Here is a 14444-nt window from a genome sequence, read left to right on the forward strand (position 1 = left end):
AAATTTATTTTCACATTGACTAATTGCTATACATAATACAGATGTTGTACATAATTTTAAATCTCCTATAAAGAAAAATATCATTGGCTCTTAAAATTTCCTTCCAGAATCCCTATTCACATCTTGTAGAACAGTCTCTGTCTAAATTTCAAACCTTTCATCAGACAGAAACATTTGTTCCATACTACAATTTTTTATTATCACAGTCTCAGAGGTGAAAGGGACCTCAGAGACCAACTTTTGTTGTTCATTTGTGTCTGACTTTTCATGACCTCATTTGGGGTTTTCTTGGCAGAGATACTGGAGGGGTTTGCCATATCCTTCTCCAGCTCATTTTCCAGATGAGGAAACTGAGGGAAATAGGGTGAAGTGGCTTGCCTAGGGTCACCCAAGTAGAAAGTGTCTAAGACCAGATTTGAGGTCAAGAATAAGAGTCTTTCAGCCTCTAGCCACCCAGACACCAACTAGTCCAACCTGTATCTGAACCAAAAAAATCAAACCTCCTGCAAGTCCTCCAAATGGTCATCCAGCTTTTGCTTGGTGGAGACTTCCAGGGAGAGGGAGCCACAGTCTTCCAAGGCTTCCTATTCGACTTTTAGAAAGCGTTAATCAAACTTTAGTCTCGCTGTTTGCAATGTCCACCTTTGGGTGGAAAGTCTCGAAGCCTTTCCTCATCATCTCAAGTACACTCTTGTATGTGTACGTGTGCAGAGCTAAGAATGGGAAACATCCCAGGAGAAAGCCGGCGTGACCGCGCAGCCTCCCTGCATGGCCGCATCCTCCTGTGTTCCCCCTCCCCCTCCGATCAGATCCTGAGGTCCCAGTGCCCCCAACCAAGGCAGTATTTGTCATCAGAGAGGTTTTGCTAAAGTCCAGGACTGACCATGGTTCCCCTCACCTCTGTCCTTACTCAGTAACCTCTCAAATCAGAATTGAATTCCTTGGATTGGCATTTAAAGCTCTTCTCAGTCTGGCCCCTTCTGCCCTTAGCCACATACAGCTTCCTTGCTGTTCCTTATACATCGTATCATCTCCCACCTTCCATGCCTTTGCACTCACAGGCTGTCCTCATGCCTGGGATACCCTTCTTTACCTCTGCTTCTTGGAATCCCTGGCTTCCTTCCAGGTTCAGCCCTGATCCCCATTGTGTGCAGCTTTTCCTGGTTTTGCCAGCTGCTAGGCCCTTCCCCTCCAGGGTGTCCTTCCATCCACTCTGTGTGTGCCACATGTATTCCTGTTTACACATAAGCTTCTTGAGGATTGGAGCAGTTTTTGCTTTTCATCATTTTTAGTTTTTTTACATACATTTTATTGAAATCTTTGATTGTTATATTGCCTTACTATCTCCCTGAGAGCCATACCATAAAACAGACTGGTGTTTTTTTTTTTTTTTAAATAAAAAGAGGAAGAAAAGAAAAAAATTAGGATAATTGATCGAGATGTCGTATTTGCAGTGTTGCACACCTGTGAACTTCCCATTCTTCTAAAAGGAGTAGAAAGAGGGGCAGCTAGCTGGCTCAGTGGATAGAGAGGGGGAGAGGCCTGACAGGAGACCCTGGGTTCAAATGTGGTTTCCGACACATCTTAGCTATGTGACCCTGGGCAGCTCCTAGCCTAGCCTCTTGCCAGCCTTTTATCTTGGAACCAAAACTTAGTGTCAGTTAGGGTGGATGGTCGCCTTCTCTTGCCCCTGCTTCAGTTTACCTTTCTTTGTAATCTCAGCATGTAACACAGTGAATACTGATAGATTCTCCTTCTTCCTTCTAGTAAAGAAAGATGTTCCTCCATCGGCTGTTACAAGACAAATATTTGGTATCTTGGGAACCATTCGGCTGGTGGCAGGTAAGGAAAGTCAGCTGGATTGTAGAGGAGGAGGAGTAGAAGTTGTTGCTAGTAGATCATAAGGTAATAGTTATGCTGCATTCTTTATGGGCCTTCGACAGTAATTTACCATATTAGATTAGCAATTTGTGATTGCTGTACTTGGAGCCTGATGCCAATCTAAGGCTCCACTTTAAAACTTGATCTTTGGAATTTTAATCTGAATTGTGTGTGTGTGTGTTTTTTTTAACTCTTACCTTCCATCTTAGAATCAATACTGTGTATTGGTTCCAAGGCAGAATAGTGGTACCCAGCTGCCCCCGAATTGGGATTTTTTGAACTCCTAGCCTGTCCATTTTAAACTTTTAGTGAATCCCAAGATTATTTTTTTTTTCTCTTAATGAAAAAATAAGTTAATTTTCAATGTATAATGGTGGATGGGTACAGAGAATAAGACTGAGTGGACATTGTAAGGGCTGAACCAACTCTTCTGTCTCATCCTTGTAATTTACTACAGTTTTTAAGTTTATACTTGGGGCCACTACAACTCTCGGATCCCTTTCCTGGGTGACCCTAGCAACTTGGACTTATTTTTTTAACCCCTTCTAGACATACGATAGCATATTTCCATTTTGAAAAAGAATTTCAATCCTTTCTTCCTTCCACCCAGAGTTTCCCTTCCACCCAAACTCATATCTAGTTCAAGTGAAAATCTGTCTCCTAGCCAGCAGACAAATAACATTCGCAAGCTCAAACACTTTGTTTGACCTACTATTTTGAAATCATTATAGAAAGGGTCAGAGTGGGGGTGCATGGATTTTATTGCCTCTCTTGCTACACAGTTATTGGGTCATCCAGTTGAAGTCTTGGGTTCTTCTTGTTCCTGAAGCCAGGACTCCCAAACACACCTGTGTGTCTGGGCAATAAATTGTATGAAGTGAATGGCCATTCACACTTTGTGGGAAGGTGGAGGAAAAGACCTGTTTCCTAGTCTGCCCTTTCCAAATAATAGGCTGCTTTAGATAGGGCATTTTGTGCTTTCTTGCGAATGATGCTGGAACTTTTCATTTGGAATTGAAATGAACAAAATGGCTGATTCGCATTTTAGTGTGGTTGGGTTTTGGGCAGTGGGAGTTTGGCTCAGTGATTGATTTCATCAGGATACAGAACTACTGATTAGGAAACTATCAATGCAGAACTGGTGGCTCCTGCTCTGTAACATAACATGACATAGAGTACTGTGGGTACTTGGGAGGTTGAGTCACCCAGCATCCCACAGTGGGCACCTCTTTGAGGCGACCTTTATCCTGCTTCCCTCTACCACACTCTTTCTCTTTCGTGTCTTTTCTAGTATGACTCTTATTTCTCTCTCTTTTTTTTTTAAAGAAAAATCGATTGCTTTTCTCTGTTTTGGAATTACCTTTTGAATGGCTCATAATATGCCTTTGTTTTTTTAGGGAGTTACCTCATCATAATTACCAAAAAGAAGAAAGTAGGTGAATTTTTCAGTCATGTAATATGGAAAGCAACAGATTTTGATATCCTTTCTTATAAGAAGACTGTCTTGCATTTGACTGATATTCAGGTAGTCCATTAATTAAAAACATTTTTTCTGTCTCTTTTAAAAGGCTGGGGAAATAGGAAAGGTGTTGAAAAATGCCATTTTTTAAAGCTTTTTCATCAATTTTTAAACATCCCCTTCAGTTAAAATTAAAAAGCCTTTGGGCATTTTTTAAGATTGTTTTTAAGAACCTAATTATATTATATTACTTTTGTGTCATGTGTTTGTTTTACAGCAGTAGATTTTTAAGTTCCTATACTCATTCATCTTAGCTTCTAACCATGAAGGATAATAAAATACTGTGTAATTGCTTGTAGGTCATCCTCATCCCAGATTAATCTGATATTAGTTTTACCTACTATTTTAAGCCAAATCACATTTTTGTTTGAACTGAGATTACAAAGCTTAGTTATTGTTTTTGTAAAAAGAAAAATCACTATTAAAATATAGCTTTTATATAATAAATTGTAAACTTTTTTTAGCTTAAAAAAAAATACAGTGCTTCTCTTCCCAAGTGTATGGACAGAACCTAGAATGAGACATTGCCTGCTCCTGTTATCTGGTCCCACTAGGAGCCACCTAACCCTCTTTTTTTAACCTTTCTGTCTTAGAATCAATATTAAATATTGATTACAAGGCAGTAGATCAGTAAGGGTTAGGCAATTGGAATTATATGACACAGGAAGTATTCAAAGCCAGATTTGAGCTGAGAACCTTCCATCTCTAGACCTGGCTCTCAATCCATTGAGCCACCTAGCTAACCCACCACCAGCCCTTCTTCTTAACCCCATTTGCTCTCACCAAAAGGAAAACTGAAGAGAGGGGGTGCCATAGTTCTGACTCCTTGCTTTCAGAAACACTTGTTCTCTATCTATGTAATAGTATTTTTCATTATACCTTGTGTAAACATGTCTACCAGTGATCCATGGCCTTGACTGTGGTTGCTTCTACATGGCTTCTCTTGCTGGGTTATAGTAGGAAAGTATGGTATTTGGAGTCAGTGTAACCCAGGGAAAACAGTGAGTTTGAATTCTGCCTCTGGTCCTCAACATCCTCATATGGAAAATAGAAATGGCACCTCTACTACCTACCTCAGACAGGATTGTTAGGAGCTCAGATGGAATAATGTATGTAAAAATCCTATACACATATTACCCGCTGTTATTAAAGATGATTTTATACAAAATTTATATTAGGAAGAATAGCTTAAATACCTGAGGAAATATCTAAGCAGGAAGCAGGTATTTGTATTTTTATTTATGTATTTAAAGGCAAAATTCTGGACTCGGCCTTTCTGTTCTTGAGAGTTAAAGTACATTTGAGATCAATAAAGGAGGTTTCCTAACCCATCTCTATAGAAAAAGAAGACAAGCTATCTCTTTACCAGTGGTCTCTAGTAGTGGTTTAATTAAAAAAAAATTTAAAGATACCTCCTTCCTCCTGACAGACATATTCTTCTTCATGTATTCTCTAATTAAATGAGGGCCCTTTAACCAACTCATTTTGTTCTTCACTGTCTTCAGTTACAGGACAACAAAACCTTCCTTGCAATGATAAACTATGTCTTGAGCATGGATGGGTTTTATTTTTCCACAACATATGATCTGACACATACTTTACAGCGGTTATCCAACACCAGTCCAGAATTTCAAGAAATGAGTCTGTTGGAGAGGGTAAGTTTCTTGTTGAATAGCAATTCTTCCTGTAATCATCAGTTTATTCTGTATAGTTACGGTTGGAATAATTAGAAATCCAAGTCTAATGTTTATGTTGGTAACCAATTAAAAGAGAACCCTTCTTAGTATCCATTTTCACAGAACTGAATGATAGGTTACAAGTAATGTATCCTTTAGCCTCCTGGGAGTTAAAGGCTAAAGATACCACTTCCAATTTTCCTTTGTAATGCCTACATAATTATATTTACATAATGACCATACTTAATATGTCTCTTTCTCAACCTCTTGTATTTACTGTTGCAGTCATTTAAGCCTGTCATTTCACAGAACAGTTCCGTAAGCTTGTGATAGAATTTAGAACTCTTGATCTAGTTAGGCAATTTAGGGCTCCTGACTGCCACTTGTAATTCTGTATGTCAGAATATGTGGTAATTAAGTCACACTTGTTACCAGTCAGGAATAATGTTACTGATAGGAGTTTGAATTATATATAAAACTTATTGTCTACATTACATATAGTGACAGTCATTTTAACTTTTATCCTACCACTGGATGTTGATGACTGGAATGGAGAGTGAGGCCGACTTTGTACCATTCACTTAAATCCAGCTTATTTGCAAGTCTTCAGGATAAACAGAAACAACAAGATTGTTCTTTATCTGATAAAGTACTATTTGGGAAAAACTTAAGGATTTGGTTAAAGTTTTTGCTATGGAGAGATTATAATTTTATGTATATATGTATGTATATATATAATAGATATATGCATACGCGTTTATTACATATATATTACTATAACTGTTTTTAATATACATATGTATTTTAAATATACATATATATACATTACTATAACAATTTTTAAAGCCCCAATTTGCACAGTGCCTTAAGATTATTGCAGAACTTTGACATTTGACATCCTTTTTATTAAATGATGCCTAATCTTCATCTCGTGACTTTTATCTGACAATAGGCAGATCAACGATTTGTTTGGAATGGCCATCTTCTTAGAGAATTATCTGCTCAGCCAGAGGTAATGCATGCTAGACATATTTGTTAATGTTTCTAAAGTGGTCAGAAAATAAAGTAGACCGCTCTCCTATCTACTATATAGAATATAGTTTTCTTTGGAAATTTGGCAGTCTTTGAATTCATAAGTAGTGGGAAGCATATGGAGATTCTGGAGCTGGGATGATATTGGTATAAGGAATAACTGGAAAATAGAGGCACTGGACTAGTACAAGAGACTCATATTATGCCGTCTTTTATGTCAGCACTGACCTAATTCTGGAATTATCAAATTCCTAATGCCTGAAAAGGCATAAGGTGCCTTATGGTAACAGCTGAAGCCATTCTAGCCACAGCTTCCAGGATCCCTTTAGTCTTAGAGGTGGCCAAGGGTCAGCCTTGAGTTATAAATGCAGGGGAGGACAGGGAGAGTTAGGGTTGAGGGAGTTGTGGCTATAACTTAAAAGGAAAAGAGAGTGTCAGTAGAAAACATTCCTCCAACTGTCAAAGGACTTTACATCACCTTTCTCATATTGGCACCAAAATCTTCTCCTCAGAGGAGATGGCGAATAGTGTCTTATCTCTGTTATTCTCCCTCAGATAAACTCAGATGTAGACAAAGAGCACACTTGGGAGGAAGTGATGCTCTCATGCCAAGTAGATAACCTCATTGCGTAATTTAGTTTTATTTCCTTTATTGACAAAAAAGTGATTTGACTAGTAAACAGCATGTTGGGTATGTTTTCTAGGAATTTTCAGGGAAGGTGGAAGGGAAGAGAGGATTAGGTATAAAAATTTTTAGATTTTCTATCTCATTTGCAGGTCAGTTTCCATATTGAAAATTGAACTATTTACTATATTATATATTTTTTTAAATGACTAAAAATACCATTATTTTTAAACTTCCAGGTCCATCGGTTTGCTCTCCCTGTCTTATTTGGATGTATCCTTACATGATTATGAAATTTTTAGCATTATAGAGATTTTCATTCATGTTGGCCCATTTAAAAATATACATAAAATATCTCAGTTTTTCAGAATAATTATGTAAAACTAACACCAGAATGTATTGCTAATGAGGGAATATTAATGTGCAAAATTGGAGAATAGAGAAATAAATACAGATGTAGATGGAAAGGGTCTGATTTTGTTGGTTCATCAAAATTGCTGTGGGTATTTATAGAGAGGGATCTGAAGAAAGTGAGGGACATTTGAGTTGAAGATATTTCCCCCCACTTTTCCTTAGGGAAAAACATCCAGACTTATCAGAAAACAAAACTGAAGAACTTTTTTTACCCTGGCAGCATCTTATATTCATTTTATGAATGAAGTGAAGCCTAGAGTTTATGACATGGCAAGATCAGGTGGCTAGTAAATAAGAGAGACATATGATCTATATATAGGTATATAGATATCTTCCTTTATCTCTTCTCTCCCTTTCTCTCTCTCACACACACCTTTTCCTCCCAAGCATATATATACATATATATATATATATATATATATATATATATATATATATATATATATATATATACTTAGATATACATGTAGTTATATACATGGGGATTCTGGATTCTGTGTCATATTTAGTGGAGCAAACATAGATTATATTCCTATTTGTGCAGAAACATTGGTGTCTGTCTGACTTGGAGCTTTGCCCAGTATGCTTTCATTTGTTTTGTTCTTTTTCTTATGTGTACACCAACTATTGTAGCTGATTTAATTTTGTCATAGAGTGTAGTTACCTAGTTGGTATTTGCCATGTTCAGTAGCTAGGTATGTTTTTTCTATTTTTAGTTCCATTTTGGATAATCCATTTTTTTTAATTGCTTTCATGTTTTCCTGAATGGATGTACAGAAGCTAATGAGCTGACAGCTGGATTTTCAAAGTAGGGTTTATTTCCTTGATGAATTTAATGTCATAGTTTTTTCTAGGGAACTAGAGAAGATGTTAGGCAAGCTGACAGCACAGCAGAGCATTGCAGTTTGCAGCTATGAAGTCTAACCCTTCTCAAACCTTATCTCTCACAACAGATAGTATATGGTTGCTGTCTCATACAGATAAATTGAGGTATAGACAGGGAGGCACAATGGAGGATTCTCTAGGCAGAGGATCTACTGAATTGCTGAGTTTATTTTTCTTTTTCATTGTAAATCAATAAAAAGTTAAAGAAACAAACCTCAAAAACCCACCTCACCTAAATACTATTTCAAAGTAATCATGACTTGAATTATGTTCTTTAACGTTTCCTTTTTTAGATACAAATGCCTAAGCTGTGCTGTTTAATTCACTTTCATACTTTAACAACAAAAATCCAAAAATCTTATTGATTTTGATCGGTTCAGATCCCGTGGCCAGTTGGTGTGGGCACAGTAATTCATCCTGTAATGGCCAGCAATCAATCAAGCGATAAAGCTCTCCCAACTCTATGAAATTGGCCATTGGGTTATGGACCTATTTCTGTTGCCTGACCCATGTAGAGGTCATTCTAGCTTGTCATAGCTGTGAGACCTTGTGCTTTGCTCACTAGAGCCTTGGAGGGTCTGGGAGGAGGTGTCAGGATAGGACTTAAGGGGAAGCCATAACCATGTGGGTCTCCAGCTTCTCAAAATGGACGAAAGTGGCATGACTAGTTACAAATAAAGAGCCGTGAAGATCTACATTTTTTCTGTCCTAGTTTAAAAAATAAGGTCCTGGGATAATATCAACGTGTGAACAACACTCAAGCATGTTCACATGTTGTTTCTGTTTTGTGTTTTTCTTAATGCTTTGAAAGTCATCACAATGCACTCTTGTTCCATTAATGGAAAATATTTTGATTGGATTCTCATCTCAAGGAGAAGCTGCTTCAGAGCAGGAGTGCGCTATTACGTGAGAGGTAAGATTCTTCTCTTTGACCCTTTCAGAAACTGCAGACTGTGGGGTAGCTAGGGGGATATCTCCTACCTGTGTGACCTTGGACAAGTCACTTACCCCACCTTGCCTAGCCCGTACTACTCTTTGGATTGGAACCGATACACAATACTGATTTTCAGACAGAAGGTAAGGGCCAAAAAAAAAGTCAGCATTGTCTGTGGTGAAGAAGCTGAAAAGTCAGCATTGTCTGTGGTGAGGAAGCTGTGACAAGGCTTTTGATTTGTTTAGAGGTAAGAGACTGAACTTTTTATATTTAGTTTGTTTATTTGGTAACCTTGCTATTATTTATTTTATGCTTCAGTGTAATAATTAGGTAGAGCTTCCAACCCAGTCTAGTAAACATTTATGCCAGGCTAATCAGTGGGGATACAATTAATCAAAAGAGAGACTGTCCCTGCTCTCAAGTTGCATATCATCTAAAGAGGGAGGCAGCCCTCAAAGGGATGGGGCAGAGGAGGGTACCAGGGGGTCTGGGGCCTCATGTTCTGGGAGCTGAAGCAGGCTGAGTAGAAGAGCTGAGATCTGCCTCTGAAAAGGAAGGCACTGGGAGGAATTTGGGGCTCTGCTTCCAGCCCTCTGATCAGAGGGGAAAAGAGGCTGAGGAAGCTGCTTGGTGAGGAATTTACCCTGGAAACGAGTGGCATCCTGTTGTCTGGATGGGAAACCAGGCAATACAGCTACTGCAGCAGATGCAGGGATTAGGGTTAGGGTTGATTTGGATCTAGATCTTCTTGGCTCCTGTAAGCCTCTCCTTGGCAAGAAGGGTTGGTTTTTGTCTTTGTATCTAGTGTCCAGCTTAGTACCCGGTATATAGCTGGTGCTTAATAAATGAGTTCTTCTTTGATTCTGTTGTTGTTTGGTTGTTTCAGTTGTGTCTGACTCTTTAGGACCCCTTTGGGGGTTTTCTTGGCAAAGATCCTGGAGTGGTCTGCCATTTCCTTCTCTCCAGCTGATTTTATAGATGAAGAAACCAAGGCAAGCAGGGTTAAATGACTTGTTCAGGGTCATCTAGCTAGTAGATGTCTAAGGATTGATTTGTACTCGGGTATTCCTGACTCCAGGTCCAGCGCTCTATCCACTGGGTCACACTCTGACTATACTGTTGGGTTTAATATTCTACTTTAAGCTTCCCTCCACTGCTACAAGAAAGGGGTTATTGTGTTTTATTGTGAGTATGAATGCAGAATCAGAACTAGACTTACTTTCTGTGAATTAAACTATAAACCAGAAAATAACTGTCATCCTTCTATCATTACTTATTGCTTTCATTTACTTGTTGCTTTTTCCCTTGCACCATGGGAATGCCTGTATCTGTTAGCATTAGTGTTGCCCTGTTTGAAAGCCCAGCTCTTTTTAAGTTTCTTCTTCAGTGCTTCAGTGATCTGGTAGCTCACCCAGGTGTGCATTCCCCCCAGGAGTGCCAATCCCATGCCAGCCATGACTCCTCATCCTTATTGGAGCATTATATGCATGGCAGTTTTGAGAATTCCAGCAAAATTTCTCTCATATGTCATTAAAAAGAACTGTATAACATTAGAGCTAGAAGGGGACTTAGCTTTCCTTGCTTTCCCCCTTGGTCAATAGATAAGGTCATTTCTATCTAGGAAGGAAGAGGAAATTGCCCCCCAAATATTCTATAATTAGTGAGTGGCAGGCTTGCAACTATATTTACAAATTAGCATCATTAATAGATTTCCTTTGCTGAAATTACTATCTTAAGTAGAAAAAAATAAGTCCCATTATACATTCTTGTCAGTATCTCAAAAATGATTGAAAATTGTTTAGCTTCTGCCATACCTATCAGTAATTCAACTCCCTTTTGGACTCTTTTTTCATTATGTTTAGCATAGTTTATCACCTAATGTGCTTGAAGCCTGTGAAATTTTGTAACCTGATAAATTCCTTGAATATGACAGTGTCTTATCCTATCTGAGATTAAAGCTAGGAATGATCGATATCATTTCCCTGATAGTTATTTAGAAATATAGAATGGGGGAGACTTTTTAAGCAGAAAGGTCATCATAAAGAAAGACACAAGAAGTGGAAAAATTGGGATGTGTAGCAAGGGTGAGAAATCCAGTTTGACTGGAGAGTGACATACATGGAGAGAAGCAATCTGAATTTAAAGTAGAATGGAAAGGTGGTAGCCCAGTCCTGGAGGACCTAGAATGATAGATTTAGAAGGCCTTGAAGGAGTCTGAGCCGAAAAATAACAGCCATAACTGAGTACAGAAGCTTGATCTGGCATCTCTGGGAAAGATGGATTGTGGGGAAGAAGGCTGACAGAGAATGAAAGGACAGAACCCTTTTGGCAGCATTGACCTTGACCCAGCTTGGGCTTTCTTCCAGGGAACAGAAGAGAGGAGATAGGTGCCTGTGATTGAGTTGGGAGAGGGCAAGGTAGCGAAGAGAAGTCTCAAAGCATTCATTTACATATAAAGTATTGATGCATTAATGACTCTCTCAGCTTCCCTTTTGTATTTTTTTAAAACAAGCCACTCAGAAGTAACCAGGCTTTGCAGTATTTCAGGACAGCCCCTTCTTTGTCCCTATAAACCATATGACCAAAAACCTTGGCTAGGCTGTCTGGTTCAGAAAATGTATCCACTGTGTTTGGACCTCTTTAAAACTTAGTTGAATGAATTATTAATTTAACTTTCTATGTGATATACTGCTACTTACAATAGAACTGTACTTCTCAAAATCAGTTTTGTAATTTTACATTTCACTAGTTCAGATTGATCCTCACCCCCAATAATTGAATTATCAAGGTTCTATGACTTATATTAACTATTTTTTCTAATGCAGGAATAGATTCTGAAGGCCATGCTGCCAACTTTGTTGAAACAGAGCAAATTGTGCACTACAATGGGAGCAAAGCTTCATTTGTTCAGGTGGGGTCGTTTGTCACCCAAAAAAAGTAGCTTTGTTGTTTCCTTATGTCGTGTTGCCTTGTTGTTTTATCCCATTTTGATTAATGTTAAATAACTGCTGAGGAAAGCCACTGAAATAAGCCATCTGCTCCCTGCCATTGACATTGAAGTCCTTGAAGCAGAGTGAGACAGTCATACATTTCTGTGATTTCAACTTGACCCTTTTAAAACTAAAGTGTGATGGACAGATAGCTAAAAGAAGGAAGTTTCTGGAGATTAAACTCACTTAACTTTGAATTTATGTGTATCCTGGCTGATCTGTGGGATAAGGCACTGGGCTTCATTTGTGAGAAGTACTTTCTATGTCACCTTCCCAAGAACTCGTCTTGTTGCTTTAGAGCTGAGGTGACTTTAAGACTGGATGTTTATGTAAGGATGCCTAAAACTGGGCTTTTCATAAGCTGCAAATCTTCTTTTTTTTTTTTAAACCCTTACCTTTTGCCTTGGAGTCAATACTGTGTATTGGCTCCAAGGCAGAAGAGTGGTAAGGGCTAGGCAATGGGGGTCAAGTGACTTGCCCAGGGTCATACAGCTAGGAAGTGGTTGAGGCCGGATTTGAACCTAGAACCTCCTATCTCTAGGCCTGGTTCTCAATCCACTGAGCTACCCAGCTGCCCCCAGCTGCAAATCTTCTAACAGCTCATGGGTACCAGGTGTAATATCACCTATCCTCTCCTCCTTTTGGAGAAAATGGTTTGTTTTAGATTTTAATAGAAAGGGAAAAGGATAACCTAAAATCACATGTAGAGAAGAGATAAGACATTGTTAAAAAAGAAATATGACATTAAGAATACAATTTGATTCATTCAGGAGCAGCTCTGCCAGAAACTGTGATGTTTCTTGGGTGGTTTATTCCAGGATTATGTTGAGGTAACTGGCATCAATATTGAGTGAGATCACCTTAGGACATCAAGGATGCTGGTCACAACTCCTTCGTGATTCAGTAGACGGCTTTAAAGAGTGTCTGTGGCAGGAACGTGGCCGTTGTGGCCATCCCTGTGACCAGACTCATCACCTTAGCCAGGCTGGTCTTTAGACCACAGGCTAAAGTCTGTCCCAGAGCCAGCACTAGCAGTCTCTGAGGCAGGGGAGGACTTGGCAATGTGGCCTCTTTGACCCCAACATTGTTTCTGGGGTCCCCTATGGGAGGTGAGGGGAGGAAAATGATAATGGAAGTGGAGAGAAAAGAAAGAGAAGCAGACTCCCCTCATTTCTGTTTCTGTTTTGTTTTTCAGACAAGAGGATCCATGCCCTTTTTCTGGTCCCAAAGACCAAACCTCAAGTATAAGCCAAGGCCACAGATCAACCAAATGGCCAACCACGTAGGTGCCCATCTGTTCCACTCATTTCCAGAAAATGGGAACCTAATTGTGAGGAGGGGATTTCTTTTGATCTAGAGGGGAGGGGTCTTTGTGTTCCCTTAATGCCTACATGCAATGGAGAGGAAGAAATATAGAATATATGATTAGGTCAGCATCTCTCAGGCCCCATATCCTCTTTCCTTTTAATGTCCACACAGACATTAAGATAATGAGTTGTTGCATCAACAGCTGTTTTTAAAAGGTTATCACAGGACTAGTGTCATGAGAAATAGCCCTGGAGACCTGGGTTCTAGTCCTTGTTTGAGGATGAGAAGTATTAGAATGAGCAAGTCCCTTATGGTTTTCTCATCTGTTAATTGGGGACAGGGCTTGCCCTGCCACCTCATGGTTGTTGAGAGGATCCAGTGAGATGATGTGTGTAATAATAGTGTGACATTTCAGGATGCTGAGCCCATAAAGGATTATAATATGGTGTTTTGAGATTCCAGAGACTGTGGGGAAGCTAACCCTAGTTAGATCCCTTAGTGTTTACCATTCAATGGAACACAAAAGTAATACATAATGTAGCTTGCTTACCATTATTAATTCTCTTTTTAACCATTTTAAATTCTTAAATGAAATACTTCATTGAATTTTGAGAAGACAAGCTCCCGACCTGTAAAATATTTTAGTTGATAGAATTCTATTGTGTTAGCAATAAATTGAGGGGTTTTTTTAAACTTTAGGAAGTAATTTCTTTAAGGAGTCTTAAAAATGGGTAGTGAATTTCTTATTCCTTTCCTTTTTTTCTCAGATGGATGGCTTTCAAAGGCATTTTGACTCTCAAATAATTACTTATGGAAAACAACTCATTATTAATCTGGTATGCATCTAAAAAATCTTTCCCCAAACCCCAAACCCTTACACTAAATCTGCTTTTAAGCAAACTTGAAAGAAAGCTATTGGTGTTTAAATTTTTCACAGGTTAACCAGAAGGGCTCAGAAAAGCCACTTGAGCAGACATTTGCAAAAATGGTAGACTCCTTGGGAAATGGAAACATCAGGTACACGTAAATTGAAATTTGATTTTGTGTTTACATTCAGTGGTTGTTCCTAAACAAGTTTTTTAGGTGTAACATATGTAACTATTGTTAATATCAAGCTTAGTTTCTCCTTTTATGACTTTTTTGAGTGAAAGAGGAAAGCTAAACATGTATCTGTTTGATG

General features: G+C 38.7%; 1 protein-coding gene across 1 annotated transcript in view; it reads left to right on the forward strand.

Annotated features, from left to right (window-relative positions):
- The window catches only part of SACM1L (SAC1 like phosphatidylinositide phosphatase), a 44892-nt gene that overhangs the window by 16967 nt on the left and 13481 nt on the right, over positions 1-14444 (forward strand). The window contains exons 3-12 of the mRNA XM_007505065.3: positions 1768-1842; positions 3279-3406; positions 4906-5055; positions 6029-6088; positions 6973-7006; positions 8844-8945; positions 11792-11877; positions 13152-13238; positions 14032-14100; positions 14202-14281. Of these exons, the coding sequence (XP_007505127.1) occupies positions 1768-1842; positions 3279-3406; positions 4906-5055; positions 6029-6088; positions 6973-7006; positions 8844-8945; positions 11792-11877; positions 13152-13238; positions 14032-14100; positions 14202-14281 (871 nt within the window). The remainder of the gene's footprint in view (positions 1-1767; positions 1843-3278; positions 3407-4905; positions 5056-6028; positions 6089-6972; positions 7007-8843; positions 8946-11791; positions 11878-13151; positions 13239-14031; positions 14101-14201; positions 14282-14444) is intronic.

Source organism: Monodelphis domestica, chromosome 5 (genome assembly GCF_027887165.1).
Source record: "Monodelphis domestica isolate mMonDom1 chromosome 5, mMonDom1.pri, whole genome shotgun sequence".
Classification (NCBI taxonomy): domain Eukaryota; kingdom Metazoa; phylum Chordata; class Mammalia; order Didelphimorphia; family Didelphidae; genus Monodelphis; species Monodelphis domestica.